This window comes from Telopea speciosissima, chromosome 9, assembly GCF_018873765.1.
Source record: "Telopea speciosissima isolate NSW1024214 ecotype Mountain lineage chromosome 9, Tspe_v1, whole genome shotgun sequence".
In the NCBI taxonomy this organism is placed as follows: Eukaryota; Viridiplantae; Streptophyta; class Magnoliopsida; order Proteales; family Proteaceae; genus Telopea; species Telopea speciosissima.
The window spans coordinates 47415744-47439656 of record NC_057924.1 but is presented as its reverse complement, the minus strand read 5'-3'; the positions used below and the strand labels follow the sequence as shown (position 1 = coordinate 47439656).

General features: G+C 38.4%; 1 protein-coding gene across 1 annotated transcript; it reads left to right on the top strand.

Moving 5' to 3' along the window:
• Positions 1–11857: 11857 nt before the first annotated feature.
• LOC122638972 (uncharacterized mitochondrial protein AtMg00810-like) lies at positions 11858–15608 on the top strand. Its single transcript, XM_043831819.1, has 3 exons — positions 11858–12182; positions 14755–15333; positions 15565–15608. The coding sequence occupies exons 1-3, from the start codon at positions 11858–11860 to the stop codon at positions 15606–15608; spliced, it is 948 nt and encodes a 315-aa protein (XP_043687754.1).
• Positions 15609–23913: the final 8305 nt, after the last annotated feature.

Here is a 23913-nt window from a genome sequence, read left to right as displayed (position 1 = left end):
CCTATGTTTGTCTATTTGCATAGGACTGTGTTTTTTTTTTTTGTATTGCATTTCAATATGTTGTACAGGACTGTTTTCCTCTGTACATTTCAAAAAAAAAAAAAATCATTTGCATAAGATTGTGTTTTCCTATTACATTTAAATGTGTTGTACAAGACTGTTTTCCTCTGTACATTTTATTTGCATAGGATTGTGTTTTCCTATTGCATTTCATGTGTTGCATAGGACTCTTTTCCCTTTGCATTTCAGAAAACAAAAAAAGAAATCATTTGTGTAGGATTGTATGTCCAAGATTGTGTTCTCCTGTGCATTTAAAAAAAAAAAAAAAAAGGAAATCATTTTCATAAGATTGGGTTTCATTATTGCATTTTATATGTTGCATAGGACTCTTTTCCCTTTGCATCTCAAAAAGTATTTGCATAGGATTGTGTTTTCTTCTTGCATATCACGATATATTTTGCATCAAACAGTATTTCCCTTCGCATCTCAAAAAAAAAAAAAAAAATCGTTTGCATAGGATTATGTTTTCTCTTTGCATTTTGATCATGTTTGCATAGGATTGTGTTTTCCTTTGCATCTTAAAAAGAATCTGAGTTATAGTTAAGGTATCCTCATGATCAATTATGCCATTTGGCACCGAGTCACTTTTCAAGGGTCAAGTCTCTTTTCTAGGGTCAGTCAGTAAAAAAAAAAAAAGTTATTCCCTTTCAGGTATTAGGAGTGTCTTTCAGAATGTCACCCTCCCTTAAGTGTTAAAAGTTGGTTACATTCGTAAGCATAAAAAATCTTGGTTTAGTCTTGGCTCCTTGTCAATACCCATGGTGGATCAAAACTTGCACAGTCGCTAGGGTTTTGCTTTGCGAAGGCATAAAAAATCCTTGCTAAGACCCATGGTTGATCAGAGCTTACACAATCACTAGGGTTTTGCTGTGCGGAGGCATAAAATATCCTTGTCAAGACCCATGGTGGATCGTAGTTCGCATAGTCGCTAAGGTTCCTTTGTAGAGACAAAAAAATCCTTGTCAAGACCCATGGTGGATCGAGCTTGCACAATCTCTAGGGTTTTGCTTTGCAAAGGCATTAAAAAATATCCTTGCCAAGACCCGTGGTGGATCAGAGCTTGCACAGTTGCTAGGGTTTTGTTGTGCAGAGGCATAAAAAATCCTTGTCAAGACCCATGGGGGATCAAAGTTGGCGCAGTCGCTAGGGGTTTGCTTGGTAGAGAACAAAAAATCCTTGCTAAGACCGATGGTGGATCAAAGTTCGTGTAGTCGCTAGGGTTTTTCTTTGCCAAATAAAAAAGAACCTTGCTAAGACCCATGGTGGTTTACAAGAGCTTGCACAATTGCTAGGGTTTTGCTTTGCGGAGGCATCCTTGCTAAGACCCATGGTGGATCAAAGCTCTTGAAGTAGCTATGGTTTTGCGTTATAGAAGCATCAATAGCAAGAAAGAGAGCTTTTGGTGTTTAATTTTGACTTTTCGGCCAAGACCAATGGTGGATCAGAGCTCTTGCCGTAGCTAGGATTTTACAAAAGCATCATGGACAAGAAAGAGAGCTTCTGGTGTTTATTTTTGGCTTTTCGGCTAAAACCCATGGTGGATCAGAGCTTACACGGTCGCTAGGTTTTTTTGCTTTGTGAAGGCAAAAAAAAAAAAATCCTTTCTAAGACCCATGTGGGATCAGAGCTCTTGCAGTAGCTACAGTTTTGCATTGTAGAGGCATCAATAACAAGAAATAGAGCTTTTGGTGTTTAATTTTGGTTTTTCAGCCAAGACCCATGGTGGATCCGAGCTCGTAGTCACTAGGGTTTTTCTTTGCAAAATAAAAAATCACTCACATAGGATTGTATTTCCTTTTGCATTCTCATCAATTTTACAATCATTTGAATAGGACTATGTTTCCTAAGCCTCGGGTTTCAGTTTCCGTAGTACTAGCATACTACTTGACTTCCAATGGAATACATGTTATGGATCATTTTTCCATTTCCATTATGGGTTTATGTGTGTAGGATTTCCTCTTCCTTTGTACTTTCCAATACTTTGATTATGACAACATTCTTATGATGTCCAATATCTGTCACCATAGTACTCGTGTACCACATGACTCCAATACATGTTATAGGTCATTTTTCCATTTCCATTATGGATTTATGTGTATAGGATTTATCTTCCTTTGTACTTTTCAACACTGTGATTATGACAACATTCGTATGCTATCTAATCTCTGTCACCATAGTACTCGTGTACCACATGACTCCAATACATGTTACGGATCGTTTTTCCATTTCTATTATGGATTTATGTGCATAGGATTTCATCTTTCTTTGTACTTTCCAATACTCTAATTATGACAACATTTGTATGCTATTTAATCTCTGTCACCATAGTGCTCATGTACCACGTGACTCAAATACATGTTACAAATCGTATTTTCGTTGCCATTATGAATTTATGTACATAGGATTTCATTTTCCTTTGTACTTTCCAATACTCTGCTTATGGCAGCATTCGTATGCTATCAAATCTTTGTCATCATAGTACTTATGTACTATGTGACTCCAATACATGTTGGATTGCTTTTCCTTTCCATTGGATTTATGTGCATAGGATTTCATCACCTTTGTACTTTTCAATACTCTGATTATAGCAGTACTCGTATGCTGTTTGATCTCTTGTCACCATAGTACTAGCATACTACTTGATTTCCAATGGTATACATGTTGAATTGTTTTTCCATTTACATCATGGATTTTTGTGCATAGGATTGCATCTTTCTTTGTACTCCTCCAAAGTTTGAAAAACTAGATTAGCCACAAGTTAGCTAGATCGGCCAAAACTATAATATTTTCTTGGACCGACCAAAGGGTGTCACTCCAAGGTTTCATTTTCTACGATCGACCAATGGATGTCTTTCCACTTCTTGTGTTTTTGAACCGACCAAAGGGAGTCAATCCAAAGTTCTATTCATTATCGGTCGAGTGGTGCCATATCACCCTCATAAATCTTTGATCGGTTGAGTGGTGCCTTATCAACCTTATAAATCTTTGATCGATTGAGTGGTGCCTTATCACCCTCATAAATCTTTGTTCGGTCGAGTGGTACCTTATCACCCTAACAAGTCTTTGATCGGTCGAGTGTGCCTTATCACCCTTATAAATCTTTGATCAGTTGAGTGGTGTCTTATCACCCTCATAAATCTTTGATCGATCAAATGGTGCCTTATCACCCTCACAAGTCTTTGATTTGTCGAGTGGTGCCTTATCACCCTCATAAATCTTTAGTCGGTCAAGTGGTGCCTTAATCACCCTCATAAATCTCTGATCGGTCGAGTGGTGCCACATCACCCTCACACATCTTTAATTGGTCGAGTGGTGCGTTATCACCCTCATAAATCTCTGATCGATTGAGTGGTGTCCCATCACCCTCACACATCTTTAATCGGTCGAATGGTGCCTTATCACCCTCATAAATCTCTGATCGGTTGAGTGGTGCCCCATCACTCTCACGCATCTTTAAGCAGTTGAGTGGTGCCTTATCACCCTCATAAATCTCTGATCGGTCGAGTGGTGCCCCATCACCCTCACACATCTTTAATCGGTCGAGCGGTGCCCTATCATCCTCATAAACCTATAATTGGTCGAGTAATGCCTTATCATACTCACTCTTTGGTTGGGTGGTGCCTAATCACCTTTACTCTTTGGTCGAGTGGCACCTTCTCACCCTCATGCATTGGTCCTGTTGAATGTTGCCATCTCACCCACGTTCTCCATCGTTCCTTCCCCCTCAGGTTTGTAACCAGATTTAAGCCGACGAGGAATACCAATGTTGTTTGACCATAATTACTACCTTTAATCCTCAGTCATCAAAAACCCTTAGGTTGATAGCTATGAGGCTGCCAATAGAGATTGATACTCTTAGAAAACCTTAGGTTGATAGCTATGAGGCTGAGATTGCTACTCTTAGAAAACCTTAGGTTGATAGCTATGAGGCTGCCAATAGGGACTATTACCCAAAACCCTCAGGTTTATAGCTATGAAGCTGTCAATAGGGATTATTTCAAAAACCCTTAGGTTGATAGCCATGAGGCTGCCAATTGGGACTGTTACTCTTAGAAACCCTTAGGTTTATAGCTATGAGGCTGCCAATAGGGACTATAACCCAAAACCCTTAGGTTGATAGCTATGAGGCTACAAATAGGGGTTATTATCCAAAACCCTTAGGTTGATAGCCATGGGGCTATCATTAAGGATTGTTACTCAAAATCCCTTAGGTTTATAGTCATGAGGCTGCCAAAAGAGACTGTTACTCAAAAACCCTTAAGTTTATAGCCATGAGACTGTCAATAGGAACTATTGCTTAGAAACCCTTAGATTTATAGTTGTGGGGCTGCCAATAGGGTCTGTTACTAAAAAACCCATAGGGTGATAGCCATGAGGTTGCCAATAGGGTCTGTTACTAAAAAACCCTTAGGTTGATAGCCATGGGGCTGCCAATAGAGACTGTTACTAAAAAAACCCTTAGGTTGAAAGCCATGAGGCTACGAATAGGGACTATTATCCGAAATCCTTAGGTTGATAGCTGTAGGGCTGCCAATAGAGAGTGTCCTCCAAACCTCACCATAAGTAAATAACCGTACGAATGCTTTTTGTGGTGGATCAGGTGGATATTAACAAACTGCATAGTTTTAGTCTTACGAGGGGCTACTCATGCATATCAATCTAGTTATTTTCAGCCTTATGAAAGGCAATCTAATGTTTTCAGCCTTATGAGGGGCCACTCATGCATATTAATTTGCATCTTTTCAGCCTTATGAAAGGCAATCCGCGTAATTTTAGCCTTATGAGGGGCTGGCTACTCATGCATATCAATCTACAGATTTTCAGCCTTATGAAAGCCAGTCTGCATTGTTTAAACCTTATAAGGGGTTTACCTACACAATTGTTTTAACCTTACGAGGAGTTTTACGTACACAATAATTTTAGACTTACAAGGGGTTTATCTACATGATTGTTTTAGCCGTATGTGGGGTTTATCTACACAATTGTTTTAACCTTACGAGGGGTTTATCTACACAATTGTTTTAACCTTACGAGGGGTTTATCTGCACAATTGTTTTAACCTTATGAGCGGTTACCTACACAATTGTTTTAGCCTTACCAGGGGTTTATCTACACAATTGTTTTAACCTTACGAGGGGTTTATCTGTACAATTGTTTTCATCTTAGGAGGGGTTTATCTGCACAATTGCTTTAACCTTATGAGGGGTTACCTGCACAATTGTTTTAGCCTTACAATGGGTTTATCTACACAATTGTTTTAACCTTACGAAGGGTTTACCTACACAATCGTTTTAACCTTATGAGGGCTTACCTACACAAATGTTTTAGCCTTACGAGTGGTTTATCTACACAATTATTTTAACCTTACGAGGGGTTTATCTGCACAATCGTTTTAACCTTATGAGGGCTTACCTACACAAATGTTTTAGCCTTACGAGTGGTTTATCTACACAATTATTTTAACCTTACGAGGGGTTTATCTGCACAAATGATTTAACCTTATGAGGGATTTACCTGCACAATTGTTTTAGCCTTACGAGGAGTCTATCTACACAATTGTTTTAACCTTACGAGGGTTTACCTACACAATTATTGAAGCCTTATGAGGGGCAACCATCATGTTTATATTTTTGGTTAACGCTATTTCCTTCAATCGATCGATTTTACCGAGTTTGGTCTTATCATGCGCATTTCATATTTGCATCTCCGTCAGCTCTGAGCAAGGTATCGGCAGTAGATGCTCTGGGTGACAAAATCAAGTGCTCTTTTGTCTTTGCCCTTTGACTGGTGCGTAGGCCTCGGTCAAAGAGGGACATTCTGTAGACCTTGAATTTTGTCACCCCGTCGACAGTGATGACAACCTGATGTGAATTGGTGAAGTTTCTCTCTCAAGAAGGGCTAAACCACTTAACATGCTTCTTTTTTACCTCGATACGGTTTGGACAAGCATTTTTTAAAGTGTCAAATACTCAATGATAGCCAAGGGTGTAGAAATAGTGATCTGAAACACTGCCAGCAATTTGCTGACACAAAATTAGGGTTAATCACTGTTTTCAAAATTAAAATATTTTTTGACCTAATCTTGGACTAAAAATTATACCTTTGGATAGTACTCAAAAAGAAGAATCCAACGGTATATTTTGTTTTACAACGAGGAATAAATCATATTATTTTATATGCATATGTGGAAAATGTGTAACATATATAGTAACAATTTTGATAATAACATGATCTTAAATCACTTCTAATTATTTTAAAAAAAAAATTTATCTTTAAATTTAAAAAATTAAAGATATTAAATTCTAAATATACCCCTATAAAGGTGCAGACAGCGGAACAAGAAAAATTAAAATATGCCAAACCCCCCACTTTATTTGGAGGGATATCTTTAGATTTATTTATAACAGAATCTCATAATTAATTGTCACCATTTACTAGAAGATGTCGACAGATCTTAACCGTTCCTATATATATATATGTCTTCATTAGCAATGCTTATTTGATTTAAGTTCATCGGTCTAATTTATATTTACTTCTTAGACATATGAATTAGATCGATGATGAACTCCAGAAAGGATTGAATTCTGCGACACAAGGCTTCAATATTGAAGGTATATCTGCTTGATCAATTCTTTCTCATTCTTAATAGCAATGTCTTGCTTCTTTCTCATCCTTTCAACCAACTATCTCTTCACTTTTCTATTTCTCTATGTATCATTCTTTCCTTGCATCCGTCTTGCTTCCCTCTTTCCCATCTAGGAACAATCTCACCTATATAATCTAATCATCCATGCTCAATCTTAAACCACATAGGATCAGATTATTTAATTTGTGATTTATAGAAGTATTTTTTGTTAGGGTTAGGGTTTTAAGCACAAGGTTACTTAAAGCATTACACCCTGAGTATCTAGTTTGGAATACCCAGACTGCTGCCTCCAGCTAGTATATATAGGGAAACTAGGGTTTAGGTCAAATGAGCTAATTACTAGATTGCCCCTTACAGCCTGGGCATTAACACAAGTAGGATTATATTAGAACATATGAAGGGATATTACATAAATACCCTTACATTTTTCACACCCAACTCAACCATCCCCAAGTGTTTATTATAAGGATATACAGTAAGCCAGATTACTTAGTTTTTTGGTTTGCTCTATAGACTATTTTTCGCACATAACTCAACTATCCTTATTTGTTAATGGAGAGCGAATTTTTTTTATACAGCCATATTGGATAGGGTTTGGACTTGATCATATCTTAACTATAAAAATTTCCATATCCAACCTAAAGGTGATGAGTTGTTGGCCTGTTAGCAGTTTTTTTTCCCCTCTTTTGGTGTGTTGGTTTTTTTTGTTTTTGATTTGTACTAACAATACCAGGAATAGTTTTCTCTAAGGAAAATTACTTTGAACTTTGATCTTCAATTCATAACAAATGTAGTTACCTCTTAGTTTATAAATAATTACATAGGGTCCATGAGATGACAAATGGACAACTTGTTCTAGCTTCTAAACATCATTGATCAAAATAAGGGTTTTTCTCTTTGGTATTTTTCTTTTCCATTTATCTTTTCTTTTATTTTTTATTTTTTAATTTTTTTATTTTATAACAATAAATTTAGTAAATTCTTAGACTTAATATATCATATATTAGAGACTCTAGTTTAGTAAGCTTTTTTTGTGCGTTATTTATGATTTACACATATGCTCTAATTGGAGGGCAAGGATCCATGTAGTCAACCCCATTTAGTTGAGATAAGGCTAAGTTATTGTTGTACACTTACTTCTAATATTCTTCAACGTATGATTTTGTTACAAATTTTTTATTTAGTTTGTTTTTGTTTGATGGTTGGTATGGTCATGTGCAACGGAGGCCTAGGAACACCCTAGTAAGGAGGAGTTATATGATTTCGATTGAAGGACCTAAAAGAGTTAGGGGTAGGCCTAAGTTGACCATAGGAGAAGTTGTGAGGAAGGACATGCATTGTGTAGAAGGCAAAGTGTCATGTACCAGACCCCATTTAGTTGATATGCTTCAACATATGATTTTGTTACAAGTTTTTATTTTAGTTTGTTTTTGTTTGATGGTTGCTATGGTCATGTGCAACAGAGGCCTAGGAACACCCTAGTAAGGGGGAGTGATATTATTTCGATTGAAGGATCTAAAAGAGTTAGGGGCAGGCCTAAGATGACCATAGGAGCGCGAGAAGTTGTGAGGAAGGATATGCATTGTGTAGAAGGCAAAGTTTCATGTACCAGACCCCATTTAGTTGAGATTCCCCTGACTCGCTGGGTTGTGTCTCTTTCCTCTTACTTCAATCCTTCATCTTTCATTTTTTTTCTTTTTACTCTTTTTCTTTCATAGTCATTTTTCTTTTCTCATCTATTTTTCCATCCCTCTTTTCCTCATCTTCCCCTACTGTGTTTTGTTTGGATCTATGTAGTCGACCCCATTAAGTTAGGATAAGGCTGAGAGTGTTGTTCTTATTTATGATTTACAAATTTCTATTATCTTGTGTAGTAAATTATTTTAGTTGTTATGGTAATGACTTTTTGTATAATAACTTCTACGTATATCTTTTATTCTGCCTTTTTATAGTGCTTTTTTGCTAATCGCATGAAACTATTTATTATTTTATATGGTAGCAGCAAAGTGTAGAATACCTCATAGTTTATATTGTTATATTCTCTTGTAACTTCCATCTATCTTATATGACCTTGAATGTACATATACTATAACTCAAATTTAACATTTTTCCAGCAGTGGCCTAAATAATATTATTTGGAACTAGCACTGTATGAAATACTACATTAAATAACTTTTAAAATTACCCCTGCATTAAATACTACATTATATAACTTTTAAGAATAAAACAAAGACAATTAAAAATGGCTACAACTTCTTACATACAACTCTCGTTTATTATGTAAAAAAGTATTGACATTAAGTTAGAACAAATGTTCATAAAAAAGAAAAAAGTTAGAGCAAAATGATCTAACCAAACATGGTTAATTGACTTTGGGCACGGTGAATTTGACGCAGTAAATACAAAGCAATTCTCTTTCCTTTTCTTTATAACGAGTGTTGTTCCCTTCATTGTATAGTAGTTGATTTTTTATACCAAAAAAAATAGTTGAGTTTCATTTTTAGAGCATTTTGTATATATTATGCTACACATAGCTCTTCTATGAATAGTGTATCTATTGTACAACTATATTTAGATTGAATGCAATATGATATTTTACCTACAATGCTACTTCATGTATCAATTAAAAGAAAAAATCAGCATAAAATTTTTTTTGCAATAATATATGTTTCTAGTCCCATGTTAATGTTAGTAACAACTTAAAACTTTTTTTTTTTAATGAATTATGTTGTTCATCGATTGCATTTCAAATGTTCTAGAAAAAAAATGAAAGTTAAGATTATATTCTTCTTTTCCGTGTGGGAAAATACAAGTGTTGAATTAGGGATACAAGCCAAAGTTAACATACTAATATGTGGTTGATGAACATATTCAGACAAGAAGCGAGGAGTGTGATACAACCACTGAACAGGGTCAGCAAATAAATCTAGACATGCAGTTGGAGAGCCCGCAAGTGAATCCATCAGAACATCACATTTCTGAGGTATGAAAGAAAGATGTTACTACTATATATCATTCTGATAATTTTTGGATCCAAATGATGCTTGAATGGTTTATAGAAAGAAGAATAAATACTAATCAATCTTAGTTATTTACTAATTCAGTCCAATTGAATTGCTTGTCTAAAATAAAGAGAAATTCAAAGCAGAAGAATGTTCCAAACAATAAAATTTAAGGGTAAATTATATCGACCTCCCCTGAGTTTTGCCTTAAATGCACGATCTTCTCCTGTGTTTCCAAAATATACGGTCAACCCCATTCGACTAACATTGCTAACGGTAACCTCCTCCTTCTTCTTCCTCATTAGCACCTATCACTTGGTGCAATCCATTTACAGTCTACATTCTGCTAACCGTCAGCACCAAGCACGCAACTGCTCATTGCCCCATCACCTCACACCTGCCATTGCAGCCTCGCCATCGCTACCTGCACCATCCTCCCAGAATTACCCAGTTTTTCATAATATCTGTTAATTTCAAACCCATTCTTTTTACAAAGAAGTCCGTTTGACTCATTATCTTCTTCTCAGAAAATGTCATAAGCCGAAGATACAATCTGAACACCAAGACAATCTCACCCTCTGGCAAACCCCATCTCTTATAGGCCTCCAATTTTTACTTCCATGTTGATTTGGTCATTGATGCAAACACATGAATAGCAATCAAAAATGATGTTGCAGAAGGGTTAATTTCCTCCACAATCTCATTAAAAAGATCACTTCCAGGTATCATACTTCTGGGATACTTAGCTAGTAGCATCACAATATTAGACTCATAGACTCCATTTTCTCGCAAGATTGCAATATTGCGAGCCAAATTCTCTAGATCGCATTTGAGGAAACAAATTTGATATTTTAGAGCAATAATAACGTTATCAACATTCCCAACTAAACTCTTGAGGAAATTAAAACAAGGGATGATTTGGTTATTTAAGCTAGAGTACAATATCGCCGGGTCGCCTGAGACGATTTTGGAAAGGTTACAACTTGAAATATTATCATTCCATCTCACCACCTTATCCTTCCACTAGGCCTATAAAAGGATCGGATTCGGCTCGGATACAGATCGGATGTAATCGGATTCGGATATTTTTTGGTCGAATACGGATACCTCTAAATGGATTCGGATGCGGATCGAATTCAGATTTTCAGCCATCCATTTACACTTCTACCTTGTGTAACCTGAACCTTCCTCCCCCTAGTGGATACAATTCGCTCTCAATCCATAGTTTTAGATCATGATTATCTTTTCCTCATATTCTAGAACCTGTTAAATCTTCAAAAACCCTAGAGATCATTATGTACTTAATTTTTTATAATTAAGTATTCGGATTCGGATTTTTATCGGAGTATTCGGATTTCTGTCCGGATATCTCTAAACGAATACGGATGCCCCTAAATGGATACGGATGCGGATCGCATTCGGATTTTCGGTTACCCATTTACAACCCTACCTTCCACCTCATCCATGTACCCATATAAGTAAAGAATGATTGTATATCCTCAATCTTAGCATTAGATTAGGCAGCAGATCAAGTCTAATTGATCCTTGCAATTTGTATATATATCTCCAAAATACTGCTGTTTACCATTTAACATGGTATTAGCCTAGGTCTTGAGGATCTTCCATCGTTTAAATGGGTGATCCTACTCTTCCCACCACTTCCACGGCTTCCATGGTTCCCATCTCTTCATTTTATTTTCTGCATTCATCCGATCAACTAGGTTCCTCCCTGGTAACCCCTCTTCTTGATGGGAATAATTATTCCACCTGGCATCAGTGTATGCTAATGGCCTTGGAGGCGAAGAACAAATTGCCGTCTCTAGATGGTTCGCTTGCCAAACCCAGTTCCGACTCACCGGATCTTCCTCATTGGTTACGCTGCAACAACATGTTGCGCTCATGGATTGTCCATTTGACTACCCTTTCGATTGCTCGTAGTATCCTCTGGATCGATTCAGCCAAGTACGTGTGGGCCGACCTTCATGATTGGTTTTCCCAGAAGAATGCCCCACGAAGTTTTGAGATTCGTCGGGCCATCTCTACACATACTCAAGGCACCGGTTCCATATCCACCTATTACACAAAAATAAAGGACTATCACGACAAATTACTCTCTCATTGAGTGCTTCCCTCCTGTTCTTGTGGCGCCATGTCTACTTTGCAGACCGTTCATGATGAAAACAATCTCATAGATTTTGTACAAGGCTTGAACGATACCTATACTGTTGATCGCAGTCAGCTTTTGCTCATGGAACCATTACGTACCATTAACAAAGCTTACTCTTTGCTTCTTCAAGAGGAATGCCAGCGTTCTATTATTGATGCCCGCTCGATTGTCCCTGATTTTGCTGCTATGGCTGCTACTCATCTACCAACAGATACCACTCGTTCCACTCCATCCTCCAAACCATTTTACCACTGTAACCATTGTGGCAAAGATGGACATTCGGAGTCTCGTTGTTTTAAGAAGATGGGTATCCCGATTGGTGGAAGGAGCGCAGCGGTTCTAAAACACCGACCCGATTTCTGCCCCAACTCTCACGGCTGCTCAACTCCAGCACCTCCTTACTTTGATTCCATCGGGTAACAATCCACTTGTGAACATGGCAGGTAAACCGGTTTCTTTACATTCTGTACATGGATATTCGATTCTGGTGCCACCCAACATATCACTTTTGATGCCTCATTATTTACCATGATCAAGGCCCACAAAGCCTCATTTTCTATTACATTACCAGATGGCTCTCAAGCCCCCGTGACTCACCTAGGGGCTGTATCTCTTACCCCCATATTTCCTGAGACAACGTTTTGCTTGTCCCCTCTTTTCGATACAATCTCATTTCCATTAGTCAATTGACTGCCCACTCTAATATTATGATTTCCTTCAGTTGTAATGCTTGTGTTTCCCAAGGCCTTCAATCGAAGAAGATTATAGCGACGGGTAAGACAAAAGGTGGCCTCTATTTTCTTGAAGTCGTTCCTACTTCACCATTCATTTCTGCAGCATCTCCAGGGGCACACTTTGATTTATGGCACTAGTGTTTGGGACACCCTAGTTCTTTTTCCCAACCCCATCTTCGTAATATTGACTCTACTATTTATATTTCTAAGAAGTGTACATGCACCGTTTGTACATTGGCTAAATAATCACGGCTTCCATTTTCTTCTAGTATTATTACTAGTACATGTTGTTTTGAATTACTACATGTTGATATTTGGGGTCCCTATCACACCCCGTCTTTGTTTGGTGCCCGTTATTATCTCACCATGGTTGACGACTTTTCCCATAGCACATGGGTCTTTTTAATGACCATAAAATCAGAGGTCAATCATTTACTACCCCATTTTTTCACCATGATACACTTCCAATTCCAGGGTCTCATAAAGTGTATTAGATCTGATAATGCACTAGAATTTTTTAACACAACTAGAAATCAGTTTTTTCAATCTTTGGGTGTCATTCAACAGTCCAGTTGTGTTCATACAACCCAAAAAAATGGGGTGGTTGAACGTAAACACCGCCATCTCCTCAATGTTACCCGGGCTTTGCGTTTTCAATCCAACCTTCCCTTGGAATTTTGGGGTGAGTGTATTTTAACTGCCACATATCTAATCAATCGATTACCCATCCGCGCCCTACATGATAAATCTCTGTTTGAAATACGTCACCACAAACCACCCCGTCTCAATCTCCTCCGTGTTTTTGGCTGTATAGTTTTTGGGCGTAACCCCGTTGTCCACCACAAATTTGACAAACAAGCTTCACCGGGCATTTTTCTTGGCTATCCTCGTGGTCAGAAGGGATACTATGTGCTAGATCTTATATCAAAGAAAGTTTATGTTAGCTGTGATGTTGTTTTTCATGAAACACTTTCCCTATGCCATGTTACCCACCCAAATACCCCCGCCACGCCCGTCTTACCCTTACCCCAACTTGATCAGCTTGATACCCACCCTCTTGATCACCTTACCATTCCCACCCCTATATCGAATCTCACCACTAAACCTACTCCAACAGAACCTGCTCCTTCACCCACCCCATCCACCGTGCCTACTGCTTCTTTAAGCCATTCTCACCTAACCACGCCTCCCAACCCACCCCCAGCCCCAAAAGCAACACCCCGGTTATTTAAAGGATTACGAATGCTCTTTTATCCCATCGCCATCGTCTTCAACAGTTATAGGCTCGGTTACACCCCATCCCCTTTGCGATTTTCTAACATAAGATCGTTTCAAAGATTCCCATTTAGCTTTTCTCACATCTATTATTTCTCTTGATGAGCCTACTAATTTCATTGAAGCCATGAAATATGTAGAATGGCGTGCCACCATGTAGACAGAAATTGCAGCTTTGACTGCTAATACTACACGGTCACTTGCCCCTCTTCCCCTAGGCAAGAAAGCCATTGGTTCAAACTGGGTAGATAAAATTAAGAGAAAATATGATGGTTCTATTTAGTGCTACAAGGCGCGACTTATGGTCAAAGTTTACACTCAACTTAAAGGTGTCGATTACCATGACACTTATGCTCCAGTAGCGAAGCTTGTCATTGTCCATTTTTTATTTGCAATCGCCGCAGCTCGAGGCTGGCCTCTTCATCAAATGGACGTCAATAATGCCTTCTTACATGGTAATCTCGATGAAGAGGTGTACATGTTGCCTCCCCCCGACTATCGTCGAAAGGGGGAGACCATGGTTTGTCACCTACATAAAACTTTATATGGCCTTAAGTAGGCCTCACGACAATCGTTTTCCAAGTTTTCAGCATCCCTTTGTGATTATGGGTTCACTCATTCCACGGTTGATCATTCTTTATTCATATTACGATGGGTTGGCAAAACCGCATTCGTCCTCTTGTATGTTGATGATATTGTAATCACCGGTTCAAATTCATCTCTTATTCATCAGGTACAAGACATGCTTTGTGCTCAATTTCACATCACGGATCTTGGGCCACTGAAGTTTTTTTTTAGGAATTAAGGTTGTTGCTCTTTCCCCCAAGGGCCTTTATTTCTGTCAACGGCAATATGTTCTTGATATTCTAGAGGACAGTGGTTATACTGGGGTTTGCCCAGCTTGCACCCCTATGGAACAGAATCTGAACCTCACTATCAATACGGGTGCCCTGTTATCCGATCCTTCATCCTATCGCCGCTTAGTGGGTCGGTTGATTTATCTCACTGTTACCCGCTCTGATATTGTCCAGGCAGTGAACCTTAGCCAATTCATGCACCAACCCCGCCAACCTCATCTGGATGCTACTCACCGGTTACTTCGTTACCTGAAGTCTATTCCTGGACAGGGTCTTTACTTTTCAGCTGATTTCGATCTACAGCCCCAGGCTTACTGTGATTCAAATTGGGCCAGTTGTCCGATGACATGTTGCTCCACCACCAGTTACTGTGTACTTCTGGGGTCTAACTTAGTCTCTTGGAAGACTAAGAAACAACACACTATCTCCCGCTCCTCGGTGGATGCAGAGTACCGTGCCATGGCCAATGCCACTTGTGAACTCACATTCACTTCATTATTTTGTGACATTGGCCTTGTCTGCACTCTCCCTATCTCCCTTTATTGTGACAACCAAGCAGCCCACATCGTCGCCAATCCTCATTCAGTGGAAAGTAAGCTAATATATCTCCAAAATCCTGGTGTTTACCATTTAACATGAAATGCCCAAGGAATGGAAGAAATCAAGTTTGGGAAGAAGGGTCTTCGCAGGATTGGCCACAAGCAAACACGGTTGTTTCTTGATTAGATTTGAAATCTGAGTTTAATGAATCCATGGTTTCTAAAAAGGGTAAGAACAGAGTCTGGTCTGTCTGAGGTTTCAAAATTTACCTTCTTGGATGCAGGGATTGCAGCTGCGGATGAGAGCCCACTTGATCTTGTGAGGTAAGAAACCACGAAAGGGTTCAGATCTTTGGTGGGTTTTGAGGAGACAGATTGGAGAGACGAAATTTTTAGTTGAAAACCCAATAGGGTAGTTGAATCTCTTACAGTTCTCCCAATTGGGACTAGTCTTTTATTGTTCCCATTGTCACCTGTTCCTGTGGTTCATATTGCGTTCATCTGCTACGCTACCTGAGAAACCAAACTTCTAGAAAGCTAAAACCAACCAACAAACGACTAAGTGAGAGGTGTAAAATTCTAATTTGGATCCTCTGCTGCTGGGCAGCCAAGCCTCAAGCCTCAAATAGGCAAGGGTGAAATGACCGCCCACAACTACCCAAGCACCCTGCCTGGGTGGGTCCATGCCCTGTCTGTGTGAGGCCGCCAGTAGCCGGCAGCAGAGGATCATGTCTACACATTTGGCGGATGGTGTCACACAGAGGAGAAGAAGAAGGACAGTCTTGTAAGTTTACATCTTAGTAAGGGTAGTTTTGCCATTTAAAATTTTAAGAAAATTCCACATCAGCAATTAACGGGATGCCTTAACGGGATGTGAAGAGTGGACTGTAGTGTTACAAAGTCTGAATTGTCAGGGGAGGTTAGTGTATATTTTCTTCACACAAGAGAAGGAAGTATTTAACGCAAAACTCAAGGGAGGTCATGTAATTTACCATAAAATTAATGTATTAGTTTCCCCTAGCTAAGCAAATATATTTAGTGTACTTGGATATATCATATTTTTGTACATCATTTTTATGAATCTCCATTAATGAAACTTTTTACCAGTATGATTACTTAAATCCGCTATAGTCATTATATTATATTATAATTGATCAAAATAATATGAAACTAGCTATAGATATAAATACAGAATGAAGTTTCCATACTAGAATATACCCAACGGGTATAAACAATTCAGACAAATGACTTAAGTACAGTAATTCTAATTAGGGCTGCAATAGGGTCGGGTTTGGCCAGGCTTTATAGAACCCTAGTCCAACCCTAAGTCCCCTTAGCTGGGCTCAGGCCCGACCCGACCCTGACTCAGGGCCAGAAAAATCCAACCCTGATCTGCCCTCAGGGTCGGTCCGGGCTGATCCTAATTGACCCTGATCATGAAGGGGAAAGAAATACATGGGTTGGAATGGGCCGGGAAGAAAATTATCAATTTCACGTAAAAAATGTATTATATAACCAAAAAACATTGTAATAAAATGTATTATATCACTTATTGTCTTCATATATATTATATTATATAACAAAATGTGGGTGAAGTTTAAAGTTTATAACATAAATATATATTTTATAGTACCTTAAAATAGGGTCGGGCTGGGCCTAGCCGAGCTTAACCCGAGGCCTCTCAACCTTGACCCGACCCAACCCTGACTCAGGGCCAAAAATTTCCAGCCCTGATCCACCTTCAGGGCCAAATATCTCAGCCCAAGCCCTGTTTGGGCTCGGGCAGGCCAGAGCAAGTTCAGGCCGATAGGGCCAAACTTGCACCCCTAATTCTAATGGATTTGTTAGGATTGACATTTTTAAGATTTAGTATGGCGCTCAATGATTATATAAATGGTAGAATATGAACTAGATACACAACAAGTTGTACTGTTCTTTTATATTAATGGAGGCAATTTCTATGCTAATACTCCAATGTAGTGTAGCTAATGTAATTGTAAAACCAATTGACCTAGCAAGAACTTTTGAAACTGTTAACCGAACCAGGTTGTACTCGGGTTTGGGGCACCCACCTATGGGGCAGCTGCACAGGCTACACCCACTTGGGTGAGTAACTTGGTCACTTGAGGCGGCCCTCCCCCTTATGAGTCATATTTCCTTTTAGGAATACAGATGAGAAGGGGGCTGATTATATATACCCCTGACTTTAGCCCCCTAACCCTAATTGCATTCTTGTAACATTGAGTTCTATCTCTCTCACTTTAAATCTTGTTCTCCAAATTACTAGTGTGTTCTATGTGGGATTCTATCTTATCTCAAGAATTTGTGGTGTGGAGTTCTCCGTGAAGAAGCCTTTCATGTGGAGTTTATCATGTGACAAAACAAAGCATTGAAAAATTAATAGTGATCTAATACTGGTTTGAATATAAGAGGTATGCTGAACATACATGGGGAATTCATGCCAATAGGTGTCCCAATAGTTGACTTGCGATTTGACAATTCCACATGGCTGAATTAGGTGTCCCGATCTGAGACAACCCTTACATGGTTTGCTGATTAGAAAATTGCCTTAAATTAAATGGCCAAATCTTCAACACATTGATCTATTCATAATATTTTCCAACAGTTCTAATATATAGTGGTATATGCATAAAAATATAATTGCTAATGACACCACTTTTTTAACAGCCTCATAAAACCAAGTTCTACCCCACCACTTGGTAACTAAGCGTTATCATTATTATTAGCATTTTTTTATGAGAATTGTTAGCATAGTATGGATATGCATATCATGAACAAATTGAAGAATTCCTCCCTGAGATTCTTATCACATAGTAGTTTTATGTCACACATCAATTTTTTTCTACGCAAGTATATGACAACCAATGGTAGGTAATAATTGTATCAAGAGTTCTGGCTAGCTTGGTCAATTGCTTTTACAAATAGATTAGCTATGCTACTGCGAAGTATTAAAATGGAAATTGCCTCCATAAATATAAAAGAACAGGACAAGTCAGTGTTGTGTTTCTAGTTCATATTCATACAATTTATATGATCATTGAGCGCTCTATGGAATTAGAAATAAACTGGCTCTTAAAAATGCCAATCATAACAAATCCATTAGGATTATTGTACTTGAGATTTTTTATTGAACTGTTTATGCCCATGGGGTGTATTCTAGTATGGTCACTTCATTTTGTATTCATATCCCAAGTCTCATATTATACTTATTTATCTATGTGAAGCTGACATTCATAAAATTTCAATGGTAGTCATAATCTATATGGGAAACAATAATTGAAGTCATTTTGATCATTTATAATATTAAAGTAATGACTATAGATAATTTAAATAATAATTATATAGGTTAAATTTTTCCTATTACTTCCAAGTTTCATTTTTCATTTTTCATTTTCCACCTCTCATTTTTTTCGTCTCATTCCTTCATTTCTAATCTTTATTCCTCTTTCATTTCCTTGTGTGGATCTCAGTTTTCCCTACTTTGTTTTGAAAGGATCCATGTAGTCGACTCCATTTAGTTGGGATAAGGTTGAGTTGTTGTTGTTGTTGTTGTTTGGAACATCCTTGTACTTCGAATTTCTTTTTCTTTTTCTTTTAGTCAAACAACTCTATTGGATTGAATTAGTAATTAAGTAACTGAGGCTTGTTAGTATTTATTTTTCTTTTTTGTAACCCAATTAAAAATCTTGAATGCAAAAAATATCAAGATGATATGAGTATTCATGCTTCTTTTTTATTTCATACGTCAAGATTTTGTTGCCCTGAAGAAATCGCTGGAGGATTCGCTGACTGCATGACATCGGCAGTGTTTTGTGGCATATACGTAGTGGTTGTATCACTCTCTTCGCTTTTTGTCTGAATATATTCATCAACATCAACATCAACAATGCATTATCAATGGGACAATGGAAAATTGAAATCTGGACTGACTCAGGTAATACAATTTTATTTCAGTTTGTATTAAAGTGCATGAACAACAGATCATGGTAGCTCATATTTTAGCTAACTTAGCTAGAACTAGTTAAATTCATGGGGATGTTCTAAACAAGATTGTTAACCACTACTATTCCTAGTCTTTTAATAAATTTTCTTTTCATAAAAAAACATCAACCACGTCAGGTTTTGCCAACTTCTGCTTGTATCCCTAATTCAGCACTTGTATATTTTCCCACAGAAAAAATAAGAATATGATCTTAATATTCACTCTCCTGTTTTTTTTTTTTTTTTAACTTTTCTAACGAATGTGATTGAGAAGAGGTAACTGAATTGCTGATCATGTTAGTTGTCAGATTGAAATCTTTTGGTTTGGCTATTGGACTAATAGAAACCCAATATATACTAATAGAGCATTTAAGTATAGGGACATTTGTTAAGGGTATTATTCTAAATGGTTTTAGGATTTTATATTGTAAAGGCTATTACTGACATACTCACATATATATAATAACACAACACCCCAGATTAGGGTGTGCTGTCTCTTTCTAATAGTGGTCTCTTACATGGTATCAGAGCCACCAAAGAAACAAACTAGAAAACTAAGAAAACAGCCGCCTTCACTGTTTATTCATGGCTTCTTCTTCTACTACTTTCTCACTCCCTCCTTTTGTATTCCTATCACCAATAGTGTCTCTCATGTCTCTGTCAAACTGGATTCTGAAAACTATCTTATTTTGGAAAGATCAGTTCATGCCCATTCTCGTATGTAGCAATCATCTCAGTTTTGTTGATGGCACGTTGTCTCCATTGGATCAACTCGTTACTGATGCTGAAAAAATGATAACTTTACCAAATCCAGAATATAAGGTTTGGCGGAAACGAGATCAATTTCTCCTTAGTTGCATCAAGGCCACTCTGTCTCCTGCGGCTTGTGGACATGATTTGGGTGTTCAGAATTCCAGAAATATTTGGAACGCACTTGAAACTCTTTTTCTACAACAATCTCAGGCTCGACTTGGTCTATTGCATGATCATCTTCAGAATATCAAAATGGGAATGTAACTTTGTCTGCTGAAACATATATCACATAATCAAATGCATCACTGATCAACTTTCTGCTCTCAGTCATCGTGTTACCGACTCGGAGTTTAAGTCACAACAATCTTGAATGGACTGCAGAATGATATATAGACCATAAGCCCTTTGTGTTTGTTATTGAGAATCGTGAGCAACTTCCCACCTATCATGATCTTTGTGCAAAACTCCTTGTACATGAGTAGTGGGTCCAACAACTTCATATCACGTCTTCTACTCCCATTCCAGTTGGATTTCAAGTTACTGAAACGTCACTGGTAGCAGATCATGGATCACCAACACAAGACTTTTTGGCCTGGCAATCAGCGACGTGATTCTTGTGGTACTCAATCTCGTGATGGTTGGACTAATAACAGAAATTCCAGCACTTGTCAAATTTGTAAATGGTCGGGGAGTACAATCGCGACTCTCGAGATTTTCGTGATTCCAGCAGGCGTAGTGATCGTCCCTTTCATGAGCAAGAATCCCTAGCCACTAACTTTGCTGGTATGCACCTTATTGCCAATTGCTCATCTGATGCCTTCTCCGACCATTTGTCCTCTCAGTGGATTGCCGACACTGGAGCAACCAGTCATATAGTAGCCAATCCATCACTTTTGAACCAATCCAGTCCTTACTCTAGCAATGACCAGGTCTATGTCGGCAGTGGTAATGCATTAAATATTGAGCATGCTGGTAATGGTCTTCTATCCACTCTCTCTTCTTCATTATCTCTGTCTAATAATTTTAATGTTCCCACTCTTAAAGAAAATTTATTATCTGTTGCCAAACTCACTCGTGATAATTTCTGTGTCTTTCAATACTTTCCTTGGGGCTACTCGATCAAAGATCTTTGCACGGGGAGGATAAATTTAGATGGTCCAGTTGAAAACAACCTCTATCGATTGCCAGCATATGGAGTCCAAGGATGTTCAGGCTCAATCTTGTGCTTCCCCAGGTTGTCCCTTTGTAGCTTCAACTGCGTGTGCCTTAGTCTGGTCAAAGTCAGCTTCACCTGTGTTATGGCATGGTGCCTTGGTCACCCTTCTTCTCATGTCCTTTCTAATCTTGTGTATAAAAGTAATTATTTGTCTAAGTCTATCCAATGCATCTATTTGTGAAGCTTGTCAAGAAGGAAAAAGCAAACACTCTCTCTCAGCTTTCAGGCTCATTTACCCTCTTCATCTCTATCTTGATTTCTTTGCTATTGTAGTTTACCTAATCAATCGACTTCCGACTCCTGTGCTGGACAATCGCTCCCCTCATGAGATCTTGTTTGGGTCCCCTGTAGAGTGTGCACATCTTAAGGTATTTGGGTGTCCTTGTTATCCCTATCTTGGTTCCATTCACAAAGATAAGCTTGATAAAAAAATCAAACCGATGTGTTTTTCTTGACTACAGTAATACTCATAAAGATTATCGATGTCTCGATCTTGTCTCTATTTGTATATATCTATCTCGTCATGTCCTCTTCGATGAAGTAGTTTTTCCTTTTGCCTCTCAAAACTCTACTGTAAGTTCTTCGGACTCTATCTCTACAGGTCTCTCCTCACCGGGCGCACCTACCACTCTACCACTGTTCCTATCGTCTCCACCATCTTCATCTTCAGCTACTGAATCCTCTCCATTGTCTTTTTCGCCACCATCACCCCCATCCTTAATTTCCCCTATGTCTGAATCCTCTCCCTCGTCAGACTATTCTCCAGGTATCCCCTTAGTTGTTGACCTTTTAGTCCCTGCTTTGTCCCCCCTGATTATGCCCCATTACCAATTTCCATACCAAGTACTCAGTCACACCCAATGATCACCCGCTCCAGGGATGGCACTAGAAAACCGTAATGCCTTTGTTAGTCAAGATTATGTGAATCTTGGTATTAGCGCTAGGCGAATACCGAGATGGTGAGAGTAGGTGTGTAATTGTGTTTAGTTGTGACTCCCAACTCTCTCTCTCTTTCTCATTGTTTATATGGTATCAGAGCTATAAGCGTTGTTACAGCTCTCCTTGATTATTTTCTTCTCTTTTCTCAAGACATCTATCGGCATTGAAGTGTTCATTTCAGATTGGAGTTTTGCGCCTTTTGTCTTTTGTTTGAAGGGGTGTACAATTACACTGGAACTTGAAGATCTAATATCCGCAACACCCTGTTAAGGTTTTGAGATCGATTTTTCCCAGGGTGATTAATCGATTTTATTTTTGTTGGGCTTTTGGAATCAATTTTTGAGTTTGCTAGAGTTTTTGGAGCTTGCTAGATTTTTCAGAAGCTACTGTATAGGCAGATTTTCCTTTTAGTTTAAGTTTTTGAGATCGATTTTTGTAAGGGTTTTTAGAATCGACTTTCCAAAATTTTTCATCTTTTATTGTAATTTCACTCCATCCTTTGGCTGTGAATAAAGTCTGAACGATCGAAGAATGTGGTGACTGAGCTATTATTTTCATCATCAAATCGTATTACTAAAAAGAAGCTGGAGGGGATTACCAACTTTCACCAATGGAAGAAAATTGTTAAGTTGGTTTTGACTAGACGTGATCCGCAGGATCATTTATTGAAAATTAAACCAGATGATGATACTTGTGAGATACTATTCGTGCAAGAATCTTTGGACAAATGTTGAATTCTATGGATAACCAAATTGTTGATTTGGTGACTCACATTGACACTGTTAAGGAACTGTGGGAGTATCCTAATGTTCTGCATTCTGGACAGAACAACCTTTCTCGCAGTTATGATCTGTCTCAAGAGTTTTATCGGTCTGATCGAAAGGGTCGCCCTTTGACCTAGTATTTCTTTGACTTCAAGAGGATGTATGATAAGCTGAGATCCCTACTTCTTATCACTTCTAATGTGGAACAAATGCAAAGTCAATGAGAGCAGCTCGTTGTCATGGAATTTTTAGGACTTGGGAAAGGGTTTGATTCAGTCCGTTCTCAAATTCGTGGTGGTATCAAGATAGCCACACTATCAAAAACATTTTCCCAAGTTCTGTGTCTCTTGTGAGAGTTCTGCTTCAGTGGATACATCAGCCTTGGCTTCTTTTCTACCTAATCCGGGACCCAATAGTGGGGCTGGTACTGGTGGCAATAGTAATAGGGGTGGTAGTAGTGGTCTTTAGGCTGGTTATGGATTGCTCTTAATAATCCAAATTCGGTGAAGACTGGTCACCATTGTGGTCTCCGAGGTCATATCCAACATTTTTATTGGAAACTTCATGGCAAACCACCTTAGCAACAGTTTGCCAATTCTGTTGCTACTACTAAGTCTGCTATTTCTTCATCTCCATAGTCTGAGGGTAAGACTGTGATGATGTCTGATGAGGAGTATGCTCGTTTTACCCAGTTTTAGTTATCTCAATCATCCTAGCCTCTAACTGCCACTTTTGTTCAGACAGGTAATGCCATTGTATGTCTTTCGACTGCTACTTCTCATCCCTGGATCATTGATTCAAGGGCTTCAAATTATATGATTGGTGTCTCAAGTAGAATTTTGTCCTTCCATGAATCATCGTCTAGTGTTTACTTTAGCTAATGGTTTCGTAGCTAAAGTGACTGGTACTGGCACCGTTCATGTTACATCTTCTTCGTCCTTATCTTCCATTCTTTATTT

What these genes read in the sequence shown, in the direction of transcription:
- LOC122638972 (XM_043831819.1), top strand. Translation starts at nt 11,858, where the DNA reads ATGTCTACTTTGCAGACCGTTCATGATGAAAACAATCTCATAGATTTT. An exon ending in TCGTTGTTTTAAGAAGATGG is followed by an intron (nt 12,183 to 14,754) that starts GTATCCCGATTG and finishes TTGATATTCTAG; the next exon opens with AGGACAGTGGTTATACTGGG. An exon ending in CAATCCTCATTCAGTGGAAA is followed by an intron (nt 15,334 to 15,564) that starts GTAAGCTAATAT and finishes TCTTGGATGCAG; the next exon opens with GGATTGCAGCTGCGGATGAG.